The following is a 19,162-nucleotide window of genomic DNA, read 5'->3' as shown; positions in this document are numbered from 1 at the left end:
ATATGGGCTTGACATTGATGCAGGATGTCTTTAGTTGCTCTCTACTTTTTTTTTTTTGGAGGCATGGTTTCTCAGTTGAACCCAGAGCTGGCTGATCTACTACTATAGTTAACCAGCTTGCCATGGGGATCCCCTTTCTCTCTCTCTTGGGTGCTGACATTAAAGGTGGCTGCACACCTGCCTGGCTTTTCTGGGGTTCCTGGGATCTATACTCTGGTGCTCATACTTGGATGGCAAACATTTTATCCACTAAGCCATCTTTCCAGCTCTTATGCCTAAAGTTTTGGTGTGTTTCTGTGCTGAGTTGTGTTGATTACAGCTCAGCTAGTCTTTCCTGCCCTCCCTTCTTCTAAACTGAGATGAGCTGGAAATTGGCTGACTTCCATGTGGTCAACTGGCGACTCTTTGACCTCTCCCTCTGAGACCTGGATCTGATTATCAGGACCAGTGTTGAGGGTGATTGTATTTGGCATTCAGTAGATGATTAGCATGGCTCCTTGTTGTCTCTCTCACTTTTCATGTAGCATTGCCTGTTAGGATGCTTGTGCCTGTTTCTGGAATCTTGTTTGTTAATGGTTGTTTGATCTAATGTTTTGCTTTTTAGGAGCTGTCCCGACAGCATCGATCTTTCCAAGTTCTGGACCAAGAGTACACTCAGATGAAAACCAGACTCACCCAGGAGTTACAGCAAACCAAGCATGCACTCAATGTCCTCCAGGTGGAACAGGAGAAGGTAGGGCCCTGAACTTAGTTCTCACAGTCTTACATGCATGCTCCTTCTGTATTTCAGTTGGTCTAGATTTTGTTTCACTAATAATTAAAAGTAGAAATAAAAAGTGATGTTCAATATGTATTTTTCAAAAAAATGTAATATTTCAGGTTAAATGTGTTTATCTTAAACATTTGTCATTCTTTATAGTGAACACTTTCAAAGTCCTTTGTTTCAGCATTTGTGCAGAACATAATTGCTGTGTCTGATGAGCAGTCGCAGGCCAGATTACAACCTCAGACCCATCCTTTCCTTCCTCTTGCTTTCTTCAGTCTCTGAAACTACAGTTTTCTTCCCAGTGTTCTTGGGATTGACTTTTTGCTATTCTTGGTATGGGAGTCAGTCTCAAGTCTCTGGCTCCTGTTATATGTCCTTAGTTCCCTTTCAGAGTGGAGAACACTCTTTATGACTCAGTTTCTAGAAAAGGGGTAAAATGTGTTGGGTTTTCACATCTGGATCTGAGAGGAAGTCTCTTAATATTATGGGGTATATAACAATGGAGGGGGGCTTTCCTAAATAGTTTCTTCCCCTAAATAGTTAAAGCTTGGACAGTTGTCAGCTGGATTATTTAAGGCTCTTAAGAGTGTTACCCAGGTTTCTGGCTTTGCATCCCACCTATATTATGATGGATCTTGTTTTATGTTTCCAGCTTGGAGATGTCTTCTGAATCACAAGCTGTTTGGTTTGTACTCGGCATTCTGTCTACATGGGTAGCAATAATGAGCTAATCATTGAACTTCAGCTATTGTCCTGTAGATGAGCACCTCCTCTGGTCCTTTCCATCTAACTAAATAGGATTCCATTCTTCACAGTGCTTAGGTCAATACTTGGGGTTACCCTGCAGTTTTGTCTTACATCTCAAACTAGTCCACCAAATGACTGAGTCCACCTGTGTTTGTGTACACATGTTGGTGTATATTTGTATTTTATAAAGTATGAATATTTTCCCATGTGAATGATAGTTTATATATGTTTAATTTTTTATTGAAAAATTTAAAAATAATGTAAGATATATTTTGATCATATTCACCTTATTTCTCCTCTTAATGCTTTTCAGATCTACACTTTCAACTTCATATCTCTGTTTTGTTTTTTATAACCTCTTGAGTCCAGTTTGTGCTGTTCATGTACTCATGAGTATAGGGCCATCCAAAGGAGCATGGTTGACCTATTAGGGGCCACACCCTTAAAACTGACTGTCCTTCTCCCAGCAGCCATCCGTTGTCCATAGCTTCTCCCCAGTCCATGCTGTGTTTGTTCACTTAATCTTGTGCAGGTGTTGACCATACAACCATAGCTGCTGTGAGGACGTGACTGAAGACACATTCACCCTGCTCATCTCCACCCTCTGGCTCTTACAAATGTTATAGCTTGTGGTCTTGTCCCAATTACCTAGCATAGTTTAGTTTTGTCATCTATCCCAGAAACTTGCCCATGTGCCCTTCCTAGCAGCTAAGAATAAATTTGACTTGTCTATGTTCATACACTATGTTGAATATAGCTACTTTAACCATGTCCAGTCCCCAATCCCATCTGTGTTTGTTTTCAATCAGTAGCCACAGCAAAGCTTCCATCACATAAGTCAGATCCCATAGCCCCTCTGCTCAAAACTGTGTAGTCACTTGCTGTCCCCATCACTAGACCAGACTTTGCTTGGGTGGTGGACTCAGGTGGCTTCCCTGATGCCCTCCTCTCACTTGCTTCATTTTAACCATGTGGCCCCCTGGCTTTTAGCTGGATATACTAAGTGGAGGCAACCTCAGACCTTAATTGCAGTTGAACTCCTAGGTTGCTATTTGCTCATAGACTAGGAGGCGTGTGCCTCTACTTCATTGAGTATTTCTGGTTGCTACATCTATCTCCAATCTCAAATCTCTGTCTTATTTAGTGTGTTTAATTTTTCTGTAGTGTGAACATTTGAATGTTTTCTGGCTCCTTTGTGTATTGTGTAAGTTAGGCCTATGATCTGAAAACAAAGACTTCATTTTCATGTTATTCCTAAATAGTAACTACTTACATAGCACCTATGGGTAGTATAAGGAAGATGTACAGTATTCTGTCTATAGGGAAACCCCAAAACATTCTATAGAATGAGGGTCAATGTCCGTGGAGCTTTTGGAACCATTCTGCAGATATCAAGGGTTGATGACCCATGTTCTCCCAGTCTGTCTCTTTCTCTTTTATCTCAGCTTTTTTGTTTTTGTTATTCTTTAAGAGCAGTTGTTTATTTGCAGAGAACATAAATACAGAACTTTGTTATTTTTTCTCTATTGTAGGTCACATCAGTGAAGCAGCAGTTAGAAAGGAGCTTACAAGAATTTAGGCAAAAGCTCAGCAGAACAGAACAAGCCCTTCAGGAGAGTCAGATCACAGAGAATGAACTGAGGAGAAGCAGTGAGGTATGTGAGCAGGAACAAACCCCACACAGGACAAAGTATGATAATACAAAGTGTCTTTCTTTAAAAAAAAAAATTGTATGTGTGCGTGCATGTACTATGGTCTTGCTCATGGAGGTCGGAGTAAAACTTGTAGGCTTTGTTCTTTTCCTCCTTTGCGTGGGTTCCTAGGATCAAAATCATGTTAATGTAACAGTGTTATATATGTTGAATATGCCCTTATTTTTCCTTTGAAATGATTACTCAGGCATTTAGCATGAGGAATTAAGAATATATAGTCAAGTTTTTATTTGTTGTGGATTTTTGTTTGTTTGAGACAGGGTTTCTCTGTGTAATCTTGTCTGTCATGGAATTTATTTTGTAGACAAGGCTGGCTTTGAACTCAGATATGCCTGCCTCTGCCTCCCGAGTACTGGCGTTAAAGGCGTGTGCCACCATTGCCTGACTATAAACAAATTTAAAAGTTTTTATTGTATGGGTATGTATTGTATCTGTTTATGTCTGTGCACCACATTTATGCTTGGTGTCCACAGAGGCAAGAAGAGAGAAGGTAACTGATATCCTAGAACTGGACTTGAAGATGGTTGTGAGCCTCTGTGTGCTCTGAAAGAGCAGCAGCCACTGCTCTTAAAAACCTCTGATCCATCTCTCTAGCCCCTATAACATCAAGTTTCAAAGTAGTAGTTTTCAACCTGTGGGTCATGACCTCTTTAGGGTCAAACAATCCTTTCGTCAGATACTTGCATATCAGATATTTACATCATGATTCATAACAGTAGCAAATTATGAAGTAGCAACGAAATAATTTTATGGTTGGGGGTTACCACAACATGAGGAACTGTGTTAAAGAGCCACACCATGAGTAAGATTGAGAACCATTGGCTTAAAGATTTTTTTTAGACCACTTGAGTGGTGGAATTATGGAACAAAGGAATTGCTTAGATTTAAAGGGAATAAATGAAACTGTCAGTGTGGTTTATTTAAGTTACAACTCTGCCTTCTCCCTTTTGCTTCTTTGTTCATTCATTCATCTATCTTTGTCTGTCTGTCTTTCTGTCTGTCTATCTATGTCTGCTATCTCTTTTTATTCATCCTGTCTGTCTGTCTGTCTGTCTGTCTATGAGTTGGAGTCTCACTATGTTGTCTAAGATGGCCTAAAATCTAAGTAGTTAAATTAGGCCTTACATTCTTAATCCCATGGCCCCTTCCTCTCAAGTGCTGGGATTACAGGCCTGTGCTGGCATGCCCACTTGCTCTTTGTTGTTCTGAGATACACTCCTACTGTGTGTCCCAGCCTAGTTTGGAGCCTGCCTCTTCTCTACAATGCTGGGATCTGAATCCCTTTTTGAAGGGTTAGAGTCACAGTGTTAAAAAAAAATGGAAAATCATAGTTCAGTCTCTGGCACTGCCAAAATAAATAACAAAATCATGTAATTATGAATGGTATTACTCTTTAGAAGTAAATATGGATCTTAGGATCCACTGTGCAGCCTGGTCCATGTTGCCTATAGATTGATTTCCTGTTCTGCCAGGCAATGAATGGCTTTGGGGCTAGGGTCTTATTTCTACCCGTGTCAGTTTGGCTTCTGAATTTTGTTGGTGGTCTGGAGTTTGTTTTAAAGGCATTTAAGAACAGATGATGGGCTGCAATGATTTGAATAGAACCAGAAATGAAGATAAACCAACAGAAGATCAGCAGAGGTGTCTTCTCAGATACTGCAGGAAAAAAAATGTTTTCCCGCTATTGAACTGTTCTTCATCACTTTTGGCCTGCTGCCGGTGAAAGAGAAACAGTTTTGTTCATTACGACAGTTCCTTATCTAGGTGATAAAGTCTAAATATGTTTGCCCCCATGGCATTTCACTGTAAATGAGAACACCTGTCATAGCAAAGAGGAAATTATTAAAGCAGCCAGGAACAAAGGGGGAACACTGCTGGAGATGGGGTGGGGGCATCGAACGCCTGTTCCTCGAGTGGAAGCCATTCAGTCAGATCCTGTTTTGGGTTCATCTGCAATCATTTCCAGTGTGTGTTTATTGCAGCAAAACAAATGTTTGCCTTTTGGCCAGTGGGGACCAACCAACAGATGCTTCTGCTAACATTTCCACAGGCAGACTGGCATGGAGCTCTTTCCTCTGTGAGCTTCCCTTTTAGCCAGGAACTCTCCTGCGACTCATTGGCTGCCTGTGGAAACATTTTGTAGAGCTATAGTCTGGTTCAGAGTCTAAATACCTTTTAACATGACTTACATTTTAATAGGCTGGACATTGTCTTGCAGATGTTCCTGAGGACTGACTTTATCCCCATGGGGTCTGGATTATGATACTATCTCTGATCCCAGGCCGTACTTGCATGTGTCAACCATGTTCAAATGAAGATAATCATGTTTGGAAAGTGCTCAGCTACTTAGGAATTTAACATTCATCTTAATCTATGTTTATGTTTGCCTATAAGTCTTCTTTTGGGGATAACAGTAGGAGTTGAAAGGGCTTCTCTGGCTCTTGTACTTTGAACTCTGGTTCAGAGAGCAGAGAATTGACTTGTCAGTAAGAGCGTCGATGTAGCTTGGGGATTACAGTAGTGATGGCTGTAGTGGGAGCAATCTGGATGTACACTATTGGGCTACCCATCTACAGTGTTACCTTGAGATTATCCCTTTCTAGTCTGCACACAGATGCAAATAATATTCCTCCCTTTTAAGACTGTATTCATGATTTTAAGTCCAACACTGCATATAAAGTGTTTGGCCCAGTGCCCAGCATGTAAGTGTCTAGTAAATCATGAAAGTCCACCTGCTTGTTTTTTTTCTACAAATGTTAATGACCTTTGATACTAGATTTATTTGTGGTCACATGTTGGGCACAGAAGGGTCATGGCCAAAAGACAGTGCATTTGAGAGTTTTCATATTTAAAAATCTTGCCAGTTTAATTATCTGGTGCCTTTCTGTATCTAATTATAAGTAAGCACAAACAAGTTCAACATGCTTATAGGTTTTGGATGCTGAAATAATGTGACAGTTGTACTGAAATTTTCCTTGACTATGTTTAGTAAACTAATATACTTCTTGCAATTAGAAATTATCAGTGCTGGAAATGTGATTTAATGGCCCAATCAAGGGTAAAGTTAACATTTAGTATCAAAGTGATGGGGGAGGGTAGATAAGCTGCTCACCCCGCTTCAAGTGCCAGCCTCTGTTGTACTGGGGTTTGGTGGTAAAATGCCATCACTGACAGGCAGGATGAGGGAAAGCTTGCTTGGGGACCTTTCTAGGCATAGGGACCTGTATTGTATTAGGTTCTCTAAGGAACATAGTCTGGCAGGCAGGAATGACAGTGTAGAAGGAGAAAGCACGCCTGCTGATCCATCCCATGCCCACATAGACAGCCTTCACCCAGCAGGGGACATATTAAGCTGTGCTTATGGATAGGATCATGAAATGCCACACACTAACGGCAGTTTGTTTTGTCTGGCCCTAGGAAATGATGTTTCCCCTGCTGCTGCTAAACCAAAGCTGCTTTGGGTGGGATTGCTTGCTAAGCTCAGTGCTGGCTGTGCTTACGGAGATTGCTGTGCTTTTCCAGAGTAGTGCCCAATTTTGCAAATCATACGAGGACACAAGAGATGCCTAGGAGAATATATCCTTGTATGCTTAACTCATTGTTGCTAATGAGCTACCCAATCAAGACTTAAGTGGCTGTAGCCTCATGGAAAACTAATTGCTGATGAATGACAGCCTGTGCATCCATTTTCAGATGCTTATTTTCTAAATTCTAGCCTCTTAAAATTCTTGGGTTGGTCATAAGCCTGCTGGGTCCCAGGATTGGCTGAACATTCCTTCGTTAGGAACAAATATTTACAAAGCTAATGCCAAAATGGAGAAAGACACCCTAATCTTTTCATTGAGCTTGCTATTTTCTTAAATGTCTGCAGTTATGGACTGAGACACAGAGAGGCCAACAGGCACCCAGTCATGACAGCTTCTCCCCTTTGTGGTACCTCCCCTCTTTTCCCCTCCCCATCTCCTTGTAAGCCTTTTTTTCTGTGGAGGTGCTCTCAGTTTATAATGCACTATCTTCCCAGCTTTCTTATCAAGTCCCAGATTTGATTTGATTCTTTTTGAGTAAGAATAATTTGTAAGTTAAGAAAATAGTAAGTCAACTCATGATTCACCTCTGATGATTTTGCAACTGTTATATTTGGGGAAGAAACACTAATAACAGTGCCCCAATTAACACTTGTCAAATGCTTCGAGTGTTCTATCTTTCACATCTGTGATCTCATTAGATGAGTGATTATCCTCAGCCTGAAGAACAAACAAGTGATTATATTTCTGTATATTTATTAATGCTAATTTTAATCAGTTACATTGTTTCACCTTCATGATTATTTCTTGCAAGCTTGAGTACTTACTAGTATGCAGGTTAACCTCTCAAGTCTTGATCTATTGCAGCTGCTCTTTTGTTCTCAATGATATCTTAATTGCATAGTCAATTTCCTAGTGTAAGCAGGACAGGATCAGAACACAGTAGACAGTGCAATACTGACAACAGGCTCTGTCTCATTTTAATGATGAAATGAATGTATATACATGAACACAGCAGCTGCCAGCAAGTTTTCAAGTACTTTCTAGTAGCCAGATTCTCCCTCTTCTTGAATTTGGCTTTGTTACATGGGTACCCATCTGCTGGTAGTAACCACACTGATAATTGAAGGCAGCCTTCCAACATAACATCGCCAGGGCCATCTGTTTTCCAACAGTGCAGTAGGGGTTTGGAGGATGGGTCTTAATTGTTTCTTTAAGATTTCAAAAATGTCTTCCTACTTCTCAGAAGGGTAGTTTTGAAATGTAATTAAAAAAAAAAGCCTTATGATTTCTTTCATTCCCTAAGATAAGTAGTTCTTAGTTTGTAGTGATATGCCAGTTCTTGAGGGTATGGTTTAATATAGGTAGATATACCTTTAAGGTATAAAAAAAAAATTAGTCAGAATTTCAAGTGCCTTCCCAGTGTTCTGGAGGCAGAAGCAGGTAGATCTTTTGAGTGTGAGGCCAGTCTGGTCTACACAATGAGACTGTATCCAGAAACAAAAAACAAACAAACAAACAAAAAAACCCCCAAAGGGCTGGAGAGATGGCTCAGTGAGTAAAGTTACTTAGTGGGCCAAACTTGAAGTCCTCAGTTTTGAAGTCCTCAGTTCCATTTCTGCAACCCACATGGTGGAATAAGAGAACTAACTCCCTGAAGTTGTCCTCTTGTCCACATATGTGCCATAGCATATTCCGCCTCTCCAGTGTATGCACACACACTAATAAATAATAATAATAATAATTTGAGAAACTAAAGGCAACAAGTTTCATTATGACTGGAATGTTTTTACTCCATGTTGTATCATTTTTAGGTTGTTAAGGAGTAACAGTGATGTTTCCATTTGGTGTCTACATTTGTCTGGTGTAGATCATGATTTCCCAACACAGTGGAATGAAACTACTTTTATGTATCTATTGCTTTGCTGCACAACCTTGTGTGGATGCATATTTAATCATGGATCCAAGGAACCTGTGAATGCTTAGGCTCCTTCATCCATTATGAATTCTGTGCTAGCCTGTGATGTGATATATAGATTATTCACTTTCTAGTAGTTAGCTTGTTAGGTGTGTACTGAGTGACTAGGACCACACCTTATTCCATGGAGGGTAATTTTGATGAAGGCAGAGACTCTATTTTATTTATATCTGCATTTTCATAGCACATATTCCAGTATGCATACATGACCATTGTAAGCTTTGCTGATGAAAGCATTTCTTGAAGGAAGTTTCATCTATAAGAACACTCTTATGATAGTATGCCTTAAGCTGGTTTTGCAGTGAAACAAAAATTTGATCCTGGAGCATTATGATTCAGTATCATATCATCTCTTTGCAAAGATATTTTGACTAATCAGGTTTGATAGGAATCTGCAGAACTTTTGTCTTTGATCTTATAAAAAGGCTTTTTCTTCAAAGCTAGTCCTTTAGCAACTAGAAAGTTTGAAGAAACTTATTTCCTGAAGATACAAGATAAATCTTAGGTTCGGAATCAGCTTTTATGATGTAAGTTTATTCAAATAAGATAAGCACTTTCATTAGATACTAAAAGGGAAAGTGTATTCCTGACTGAGATATAGACAGGTCTGTGAAGTACCTTTATCGAGGCAGAAGTTTTGACTTGCTTGCGCATTTGTTTAGATTAAAACAAACTGTGTTTTTAGGAAATGAAGAAGGAAAACAGTCTCATTAGGAGTCAGTCTGAGCAAAGGGCCAGAGAAGTCTGCCACCTGGAGGAAGAACTTGGTAAAGTCAAAGTGTGTTTGAGCCAGAGCCAGAATTTTGCAGAAGAGATGAGAGGTGAGTTCAGTAATGTTAGTGTTCTATACATTTTTTTTTTTTACATTTACTTATTTTGTGTGTGCGTGTGTGTGTAGGTCAGAAGGCAGTTTGATGAAAAGAATTCTTCCTTTCACCATATGACTCTTAGGTGTCAAACTCAGGTATCAGGCTAGGCACCAAGTACCTTTACCCACTGAGCCATATCAGCAGTCCAGAATTCTATTGTCTTATTCCCATGAGGAAAGATTGATGACATTAGTCAATTGGAAAACTCTGTCCTTTCTATATTCACCCCCAAAATGTTTGATGTTTTCCAGCATGATAGTTGAACTTTTAAAAGTTGGAGCTCATTGAGTCCCAAAATGTATAGTTTTTACTACTTTGAAATCAGAAGGATAAGCATTGTTACACAATACTTTATTGGCAGTGTTTTCTCACTGTAGCATGCCATTCGTATGTCTTAAGTGTGTTCAGTGCATACAGACCACTGTTCACTCATTAATGTCTCTTAGAAATGGAAAATCCTACATTAAATGTATGTGTTCCGCTTCCTTAATGCCCATTGTATTTTGATAATTTACTTGACTGAATGGCTTTATTTCCTGAGTTTACAGCCAAAGTGTTATGTTGTACACAGCAAATGAATCTATCATTTGTGCATATTATAGCATACCTTTTACATAAAATTGTCTTGAGATATTTACATGAAGAATTTATCTTTAACCTGTTGTTCTGAATGTGTGTGACACTGTTATAGTTTTGCTTTGTTTTTGTTTTTAATTTTCATTTTCTTTTTTGTTTAGATTGGGTTTGGTTACAGGCTGGGGTCAAGTAATCCTCCTGCCTCAGTTTCCCAAGTATCTAGAAATGAATCCCTGGGGCTGTTTTCCCTTTTCTGTGGCAGCTGGTAGAATTATCAGTCTAAAGCTTTTTAAAGGAAAAAAAATGTAAGAATGAGTTATGACTCATTTTTCAAGATTATCAAAAGTGTCATTGTTTGAGGCCTTCAAATGCAAAGTAGAAGGAAAATGCCTTTGGGGTGCTGTCTATGTAAGTCTTCAACTCTCATTGGGTAGGTTTGAAATTAAGGGATTAAAAATAAGTATAGTTTTTCATTTACTATTATATTATGTTACATATTATTTACTATAGAGGCTTTCAATTATTTCCTCTTTACCCCAGGCCTTTTAGTCACTGCTAGGTGAAAATATTGCCAGGTTTGGAGGGGGGGACTAAAATAAGGTCGTGATAGGAGCTTCCAAATGAATCAATCTCAGCTCCTCTTTCTACGCTTCTTACTAAGGAAGAATTGGAATGTGGGTGGCATTCTTGCTAACAAATAACATACATTTTTAAAAAAGAAATAATTCTAAATACTCTGTAAACTTCCTTGTTCTTTTTACATCATTTTTATTAAGCTATGAAGATTATTAGATACATTACAATACTAAAATGGCTGTTTTTCTCTCTGTCTTTATATAAACTTAGGTAATAGGATTACTAGGTGAATTACTTTCAAGGGCTACAGCATTAGTGTCAAATTTTACAGGACTTGAGAGTCTATTAATCTCATTGCTTTTTTCTTTTTTAGTTTAGATTTTAAAATTTTAGAAGTCATAGACTAGATATGCTAGGTAACTTCTTTCCCATTGAGTTACACCCTGATGCTAGAGTATAAAGTTCTTATAAAGTGGTATTTGTTGTAAACACTGATAACTTTGTGTTCATTTGTTTGTTTTAATAGCTAAGAATACCTCTCAGGAAATTATGTTAATAGATCTCCAGGAAAAACTAAACCAACAAGAAAACTCACTAACTTTAGAGAAACTAAAGCTTACCTTAGCTGATCTGGAAGCCCAACGAGACTGTTCTCAAGACCTGCTGAAGAAAAGGGAACATCACATTGAACAACTGAATGATAAGTTAAATAAAATAGAGAAGGAGTTTGAAGCTTTGCTGAGTGCTTTGGAGTTAAAAAAGAAAGAGTGTGAAGAATTGAAAGAAGAGAAAACTCAGTTTTCTTGTTGGAAAAGTGAAAATGAAAAACTTATCAATCAGGTAGAATCAGAAAATGAAAGTTTGCAGAGTAAAATCAAGCACTTAGATGCCAGCCTCAAGACACAACAAATAAAATGTCATGACTACAATGAAAAAGTAAGAACACTGGAAATGGAAAGAGAAAATCTTAATGTGGAGATTAGAAACCTCCGCAGTATTATAGACAGCAAGATGGTTGAGATTGAGACACAGAAACAAGCCTACTTGGAACTGCAGCAGAAAGCTGAGTTCTCAGATCAGAAGCATCAGAAAGAAGTAGAAAATATGTGCTTGAAAGCTAATGAGCTCACTGGGCAAATTGAAGGCTTGGAACATAAGCTTCAGTTACTGTCAAGTGAAGTAGTGACCAAAGACCAGCAGTACCAAGACCTGCATACTGAGTATGAAGCATTGAAGGATTTGCTCAAATCAGGAGGTTCTCTGGTGACAAATGAGGATAATCGGAGAAGTTCTTTGGCTTTTGATCAGCAGCCTGCAGTTAGTGATTCCTTTGCAAATCTAATGGGGGAACAAGGAAGCGTGCATTCAGGAAGAAATGACTGCTTTGTAGATGGGGACCAAACTGTAGAAAATGTAGCTGTCTTAAAAAATAGAGTCATTTCGCTTGAAAGTTCCCTGAAGTCTCAGACCCAGATGAACTCAGATCTGCACAAGCGGTGTGAAGAGTTGCTACAAATGAAAGGAGAAATAGAAGAAAACCTCATTAAAGTGGAGCAGATTCATCAAAATTTTGTGGATGAAACAAACCAGTGCATTAGTAAATTGCAGGAAGACTCTGCAGTTCATCAGAATATTGTTGCTGAAACTTTAGCAACCCTTGAGAGCAAGGAGAAAGAGTTGCAACTTTTGAAAGAAAAATTAGAAGCTGAGCAAAGAGAGATTCAAGAATTAAAGAAGAGTAACTGCCTTCTTGAAGACACTCTGAAGGAGCTACAACTTTTATCTGAAACCTTGAGCTCAGAGAAGAAGAAAATGAATAACATCATCTCATTAAGTAAAAAAGACATTGAAGAGCTAACCCAAGCAAATGGGGTTCTCAAGGAAGCTTATGAGGCCTTATGGCAGGAGAAAATGAATTTACTTGAGAAACATGAGGAGATTTCAAGCCGTATGGCAGAACAAGAGAGAAGCATTTCAGAGTTGTCTGATCAGTACAGGCAAGAAAGACTTCTGTTATTACAACGATGTGAAGAAACAGAAACTGTGTTGGAAGATCTCAGGGCTGACTATAAAACAGCACAAGAAAACAATGCTAAGTTAGAATGCTTACTCAGTGAATGCACTGCTGTTTGTGAGAATAGGAAAGTTGAACTGGAGCAGCTGAAGGAAGCATTTGCAAAGGAACAGCAAGATTTCTTAACAAAATTATCTTTCAGTGAAGATCAAAACAGGAAATTGATGCTGGAATTGGAGGTAGAGCAACAAGCTGTGAGGTCTGAGGCTACAGTCACCAAAAACTGTTCTAAGAGTGAGGCTGATAGCTTAAGGCAGGAGAGCTCGACTTTAAAGGAAGAACAAAATAAGAAGCAAAAGGAAGTTAATGACTTACCACATGAGAGTGAGCAACTGATGCAGTTAACTCAGACTAAACCTGAACATTATCTTGAAGTAGAATCAGATGAGAACTCTATAAAAGTAACAGAAGATGAGATATATAAGTGTAGTTCCCAGTATCAGATGGATATTGACACTAAAGTCATTTCTCCAGACAATTATAAGGCACAGTTGGTACGCCTTGAAGCTTTGATTAGAGTTATGGAAGTAAAGCTTGACCAAAGTGAGGAGGAGAAAAAAACCCTGTATCAGGAATTGCAGACAATTAGAGGAGAAGTGGGAACTGTGAGTTCACAGGACACTCAGTCACACGAAAGGATTGGCCTAAAAGACTGTGAAATAGAAGCAGAAGAAAAGTATGTGTCAGTGCTCCATGAGTTGTCCTCAAGTCAAAATGAGAATGCACGCTTGCAGTGCTCTCTACAGACAGCCCTGGATAAACTGAATGAGCTAGGGGAAATGTGCCAAGTACTGAAGGTTGAGAAGTTACAACTCCAGTCTGAGCTGAATGACTCACGGTCAGAGTGTATCACAGCTACTAGTCAAATGGCAGCAAAGGTTGAGAAGCTAGTGAATGAAGTGAAAATGCTAACCCATCAAGATGTTCTTCCACAGAGTGAACTTAAGGAAGTTGTGTCAGATGGTCTTTGTGATAAACAAAGCAATGTGTCTATGGTCTTGAGTCCTTTGGACAGTAGCAGTTTCTGTGAGCAAATAACATTGTCAGACAAAGAAGTTCGAGTGCATTTTGCTGAGTTACAGGAGAAGTTTTCTTGTTTACAAAGTGAACACAAAGTTTTACATGATCAGCATTGTGAGGTGAGCTCTAAGATGTCAGAGCTGTGTTCCTATGTTGACACATTAAAAGCTGAAAATTCTGTGTTGTCAATGAATCTGAGGAACATGCAGGATGACTTGGTAAAGGAAAGGAAACCTGGTGCTGAGGATGGACATACATTGTCACTGTCATTCTGTGGGACAGACAGCCCAAGTCTGACACATTTTGGAGAAGCTGCTTTTTACAAAAATGCTTTAGAACAAACTGGAGACACGTCTCTTCTAAGTTTAGAAGGGAATACTTCAGCAAACCCTTGCAATGTAGATGAAGTGTCTTACAGTGGTCTAGAGGAAGAGAATCTGTCTGAAAAAGAAATCCCAGCTACCTCTGTGAGGACTGTTGAGGAACTTGAAATCCTATGTCAGATGTACTTGCAGTCCCTCAAGGATCTAGAAGAGAAAATCGAGAGTCAAGAGATTATAAAAAATAAAGAAATTGAAGAGCTTGAGCAGTCACTAAGCTCTGAAAGGAAAGAGCTCGGCTGCCTTAGGAAGCAGTATTTGTCAGAAAAGGAGCAGTGGCAGCAGAAGCTGACAAGTGTGACCTTAGAAATGGAGTCTAAGTTGGCAGAAGAAAAACAGCAGACGAAGAATCTGTCCCTCGAGCTTGAGGTAGCGCGCCTTCAGTTGCAAGAGCTGGACTTAAGCTCAAGATCTTTGCTTGGGAGTGACATGGAAAATGTAAGTACCTGGAATAGACATGTTGTTTCTCTGTGTGCATGCCTAGTTAAACACTTGGTAAATTTTACTGGGTTGAGATAAATATGAAATCAAGATTGGAGTATTCTTGAGTTTCAAGGAAATGAATGAGAAACTTACCAAAAATTTTCCAGAGCCAACCAGGATTCAAAACACGAGGAAACTTTATTTGAGGAATAAATGCCCATCATGATTTAAATATTCTCTTATGAAAAATCACTAAATTTTTTTTCTTTTTTTTTTTTTTTTAAGACAAGGTTTCTCTGTGCGGTTTTGGAGCTTCTGTTGGAACTCACTCACAGACATCCACCTGCCTCTGCCTCCCAAGTGCTGGGATTAAAGTTGTGTGCCATCATAGCCCAGCATTTTTGAAGTCTGAATTGAAGTCTTTAGAATGTATACTGTCCTTAGTCACTGTTCTATTGCTATCAGACTCCATAACCACAGCAACTCTTGAAAAAAAAATTATTAGGACTGGCTTACAGTTCAGAGGTTTAAATTCATTATCAGCATAGCAGGATGCATGGAGGCACACAGGCAGACATGGTACTAGAGAGGTCTACATCCAGATTGGCTGGCAACAGGAAGAGAGCGACATTGGGCCTGGCTTGAGCATTTGAAATTCCAAAACTCATGCCCAGTGACACACTTCCTCTAACAAGGCCACACCCAATCCCTGTCAAGTAGCAACACTCACTAATGACTAAGCATTCAAATATATGAGCCTGTGGGGACTATTCCTATTCAAACCACCACATATACGTTTACTGATTAATGAGGCACGTGTAAATATTCTGAACATTGAGTGATGTGTTCAAGTAGTTTAGCCTCATGTCTTTCAGAGTGTTTTAAATATTGTAACATCAGTTATTAAGTGGGATATAAGAAATTATTTGAATGTTAATTTTCTAGCAGCTTTTAGTAGTATCAGTTATTTAAAGAAAATTACTTTATTTTTTAATTCCTTGTAGTTTGTCTTTTCTAGTTCACTAGCTTAAGTACTAATGCTGTACAGTTTGAGTTTCACTCTACTTCTGTGAGGTGAAGGTCATAGGTCATATTGTGGTGGCAGTAGCAATAATCATAATCATAGCACCTCTTTTTGTAGGTAAATTGAGACAAAACATGTACCTTTTCCAAGAAAGTCCTGACTAGGATGAGGTCTTTGGATTGAGAATCTCCTCATAAACACTGCTTTTCTTAGTAAAGAACATGAGTACTGAGGATGACACTAACCATTTTATCTGAAGTTTGTTAATCTCTTATTTGGTAATCACAAAGATATGCTACTCCTTTAATCTGCCTAAACAATTGCAAGCTGTGAAAGAAAGATGCGATTTTCATGTTAGATGTAGTTGAAATAAATGTCCTTATGGTAAATATCTTACCCAGTGCTTTGCACATAGGTAGAACCCATTGAATATTTGTGTTAACTATCTGAACAGAGAACAGAATAGAATTGAGAGCTCTTCTGTTTAGAGGGGTGTGTTTAGCAGCACCCATATGGGCAGTTTCTGTAAAGTAATAGTTAAACCACTGATTCCATTTTGATTCTTCTGAAAAATAAAATGCTTTCTTGGTTTACATTATGTTTACAGGCTGTTCGAGTCCAAAATGATAGTTATGATATAAAAGAATCAGAAGTATATGTTTCAGAGACTACAGAGAAAACACCAAAGCAGGACACTGATCAGACTTGTGATAAAGATATTCAGCAGGACCTTTGTCTAGAAACTTCAGTCACTGAGACCGAGACAGCCAGGCTCATGGGAGCGAGGTGTGAAGAGCAGTCCCCAGAGACCAATTGTGAGGCACCAGTAGAGAACAAAACCCAGGACTGTCCAGAATGTGTATCTCAGTTGTTTTCTAGTCCTAATGTATTGGTACCCATGGATGTTCTGGAAGATCAGGGATCTATCCAGACTCTCCATTTGCAAAAAGACACATCAAATGAGAATTTAAGGTTACTTCCTGTAGTAGACGACTGGGACAAAAAAGTTGAAAGTTTATTAAATGAAATAAAAGAGGCAGATTCAAAACTCAATTTACAGGAAGTACAGCTAAAGATCAAGATTGAAACATGTGTGCAATTGGAAAAAATAGTCAAGGACCTCAAGAAAGAAAAATCTGACTTAAGTGAAAAATTGGGATCCCTTCCTTGTAACCAGGAGGTACGTCAGAGAGTAGAAAGTTCAGAAGACCTTGGTTTTGACTTAGAATCGGGAACAAATGAGTTAAGTGACACTATTAAAGATAATACAGCTAACATAGAAGATGATTGGAAGGGAAAGTTTTTTGATGTGGAAAAGGAACTGACCAGGATCAAGTCTGAGAAAGCTAATATTGAACATCTCATCCTCTCTGTGGAAGCTGACTTAGAGGCGGTTCAAGCAGAGAAGCTGTGTTTAGCAAGAGACACTGAGAGTAAGCAGAAGGTTATTGTTGACCTCAAGGAGGAGCTTTTTGTAGTCATTAGTGAGAGAAACAGGCTTCGTGGAGAATTAGACACTGTGTCAAAAGAAAAAGAAGCACTTGGTCAGACATCTAAACAGATGAAAGAGAAAATAGAAGAGCTGGAGACTCACCAAAGTGAGAAACTCCGTCACATTGAGGTGGTAGAGGCTGAGGTCAAAGACAAAGCAGAACTCCTTCAGTCTTTGTCCTTTAATGTGAATGAGCTAACAAGGGACAAAGCTCATCTCCAGGAGCAGCTGCAGAATTTGCAGAATGACTCACAGGAATTATCTTTGACAGTAGGTGAGCTGGAAATTCAAATTGGAGAGCTGAAAAAAGAGAAAGAATCACTGGTCAAGGAGTCTCAGAACTTCCAGGCACAGCTGACTGAGTCAGAATGTGAAAGGCAGAACATCTCCAAGGCCTTGGAGGTAGCACTCATGGAGAAAGGTGAGTTTGCAATGCGGCTGAGCTCAACCCAAGAGGAGGTGCATCAGTTGAGACGAGGCATCGAGAAACTGAGTGTGCGCATCAAGGCAGATGAAAAGAAGTACTTAAGTACTGAGGAGAAACTGAAGGAAAGTCAGCGTGAAAATGACTCATTGAAAGATAAAGTGGAGAATCTGGAGAGGGAATTGGAAATGTCGGAAGAAAACCACGAGCTGGTGATTCTTGATGCTGAGAATTCTAAAGCAGAGGTGGAGATCCTCAAGGCACAAGTGGATGAAATGACCAAAAACCTGAGAGTTTTTGAATTAGACCTTGTTACAGTTAGGTCTGAAAAAGAAAATCTGACCAGGCAACTACAAGAGACGCAACATCAAGTGTCAGATCTGGATGAATTGTGCTCTTCCTTTAGAAGTCTGTTGGAAGAAAAGGAGCAGGCAAGAGTACAGATGGAAGAAGACTCTAAATCTACAGTGTTGATGCTTCAGACACAATTAAAGGAGTTCAGTGAGGAAGTAGCAGCCTTGTGTAATGATCAGGAAATTTTGGAGACCCAAGAACAGAGTCTAGACCAGCCAGAGGAAGAAATGCACCGCTTAAAGAGCAGCATTCAGAAGCTTAAAGTTCACATAGATGCTGATGAAAAGAAGCAGCACAACCTCCTCGGACAACTGCAGGAAAGTAAGCATTATGCAGACTTGCTTAAGGATAGAGTTGAGAACCTTGAACAAGAATTGCAGCTCTCAGAGGAAAAGAAAGAGCATGTGACTCTTGAAGCTGAGAATGCCAAAGCAGAGATACAGACTTTAAAATCAGAAATACAAGGAATGGCTCAAAACATCCAAGATTTGGAGTTAGACCTTACTAATACAAGGTCAGAAAATGAAGATCTTATGAAAGAATTAAAACAGGAACAAAAGCGAGTTTCTGAATTAGAAATAATAAATTCTTCGATTGAAAAGTTAATGAAAGAAAAAGAGCAAGAAAAGGAACAGATGAAAGAGGAATCCAAAATAGCAGTAGAGATGCTTCAAACTCAATTGCGAGAACTAAATGAGACAATGATTTCCTTGTGCAATGCCCAAGAGGCTTATAAGACCAAAGAACAGAACCTGAGTGGTCAAATACAAACTCTTGAACTTGAGAAGGCCCAGTTGCTACAGGACATTGGTGAGACCAAGAATAAATACATTGTTTTGCAGTCTTCTGTAAATGTCCTCTCTCAAGAAGTAAAAGCTGGCAAAGAGAAGCTAGAAAAGAAGGAGGGAGAGGTCAGGACACTGGAAGATCAACTTAAAGGTCAAGAGCAGCTTGCATGTAAACTTTCCCAGTTGGAAGGAGAGCAGCAACTCTGGCAGAAACAGAAACTAGAACTGGGAAATCTGAATGTGGAGCTGGAGCATAAGGTCCAAGTACTGCAATCCAAAAACACCGCTTTGCAGAGCACCTTTGAAGCCCTGCAGAATTCTCACAAGCATTTAGAAAGTGAGCTTGGATTGTTGAAGATGCAGAAAGTATCACTTATCCAAAGAGTAAGTGCCCTGATTTATTTCCATGTAGAAAGGTGGGAGGGACTTGCAGAT

General features: G+C 39.2%; 1 protein-coding gene across 1 annotated transcript in view; it reads left to right on the top strand.

Annotated features, from left to right (window-relative positions):
- Cenpf (centromere protein F) overlaps positions 1 to 19,162 on the top strand; it is a 46,997-nt gene that overhangs the window by 16,176 nt on the left and 11,659 nt on the right. Inside the window, exons 9-13 of the mRNA XM_057770857.1 lie at positions 605 to 733; positions 3,046 to 3,168; positions 9,413 to 9,548; positions 11,275 to 14,660; positions 16,277 to 19,111. Of these exons, the coding sequence (XP_057626840.1) occupies positions 605 to 733; positions 3,046 to 3,168; positions 9,413 to 9,548; positions 11,275 to 14,660; positions 16,277 to 19,111 (6,609 nt within the window). The remainder of the gene's footprint in view (positions 1 to 604; positions 734 to 3,045; positions 3,169 to 9,412; positions 9,549 to 11,274; positions 14,661 to 16,276; positions 19,112 to 19,162) is intronic.

The sequence above is a fragment of the Chionomys nivalis genome, chromosome 5 (genome assembly GCF_950005125.1).
Source record: "Chionomys nivalis chromosome 5, mChiNiv1.1, whole genome shotgun sequence".
NCBI lineage: Eukaryota > Metazoa > Chordata > Mammalia > Rodentia > Cricetidae > Chionomys > Chionomys nivalis.
The sequence above is the reverse complement of the archived record's forward strand: the minus strand, read 5'-3'. Positions and strand labels throughout refer to the sequence as shown.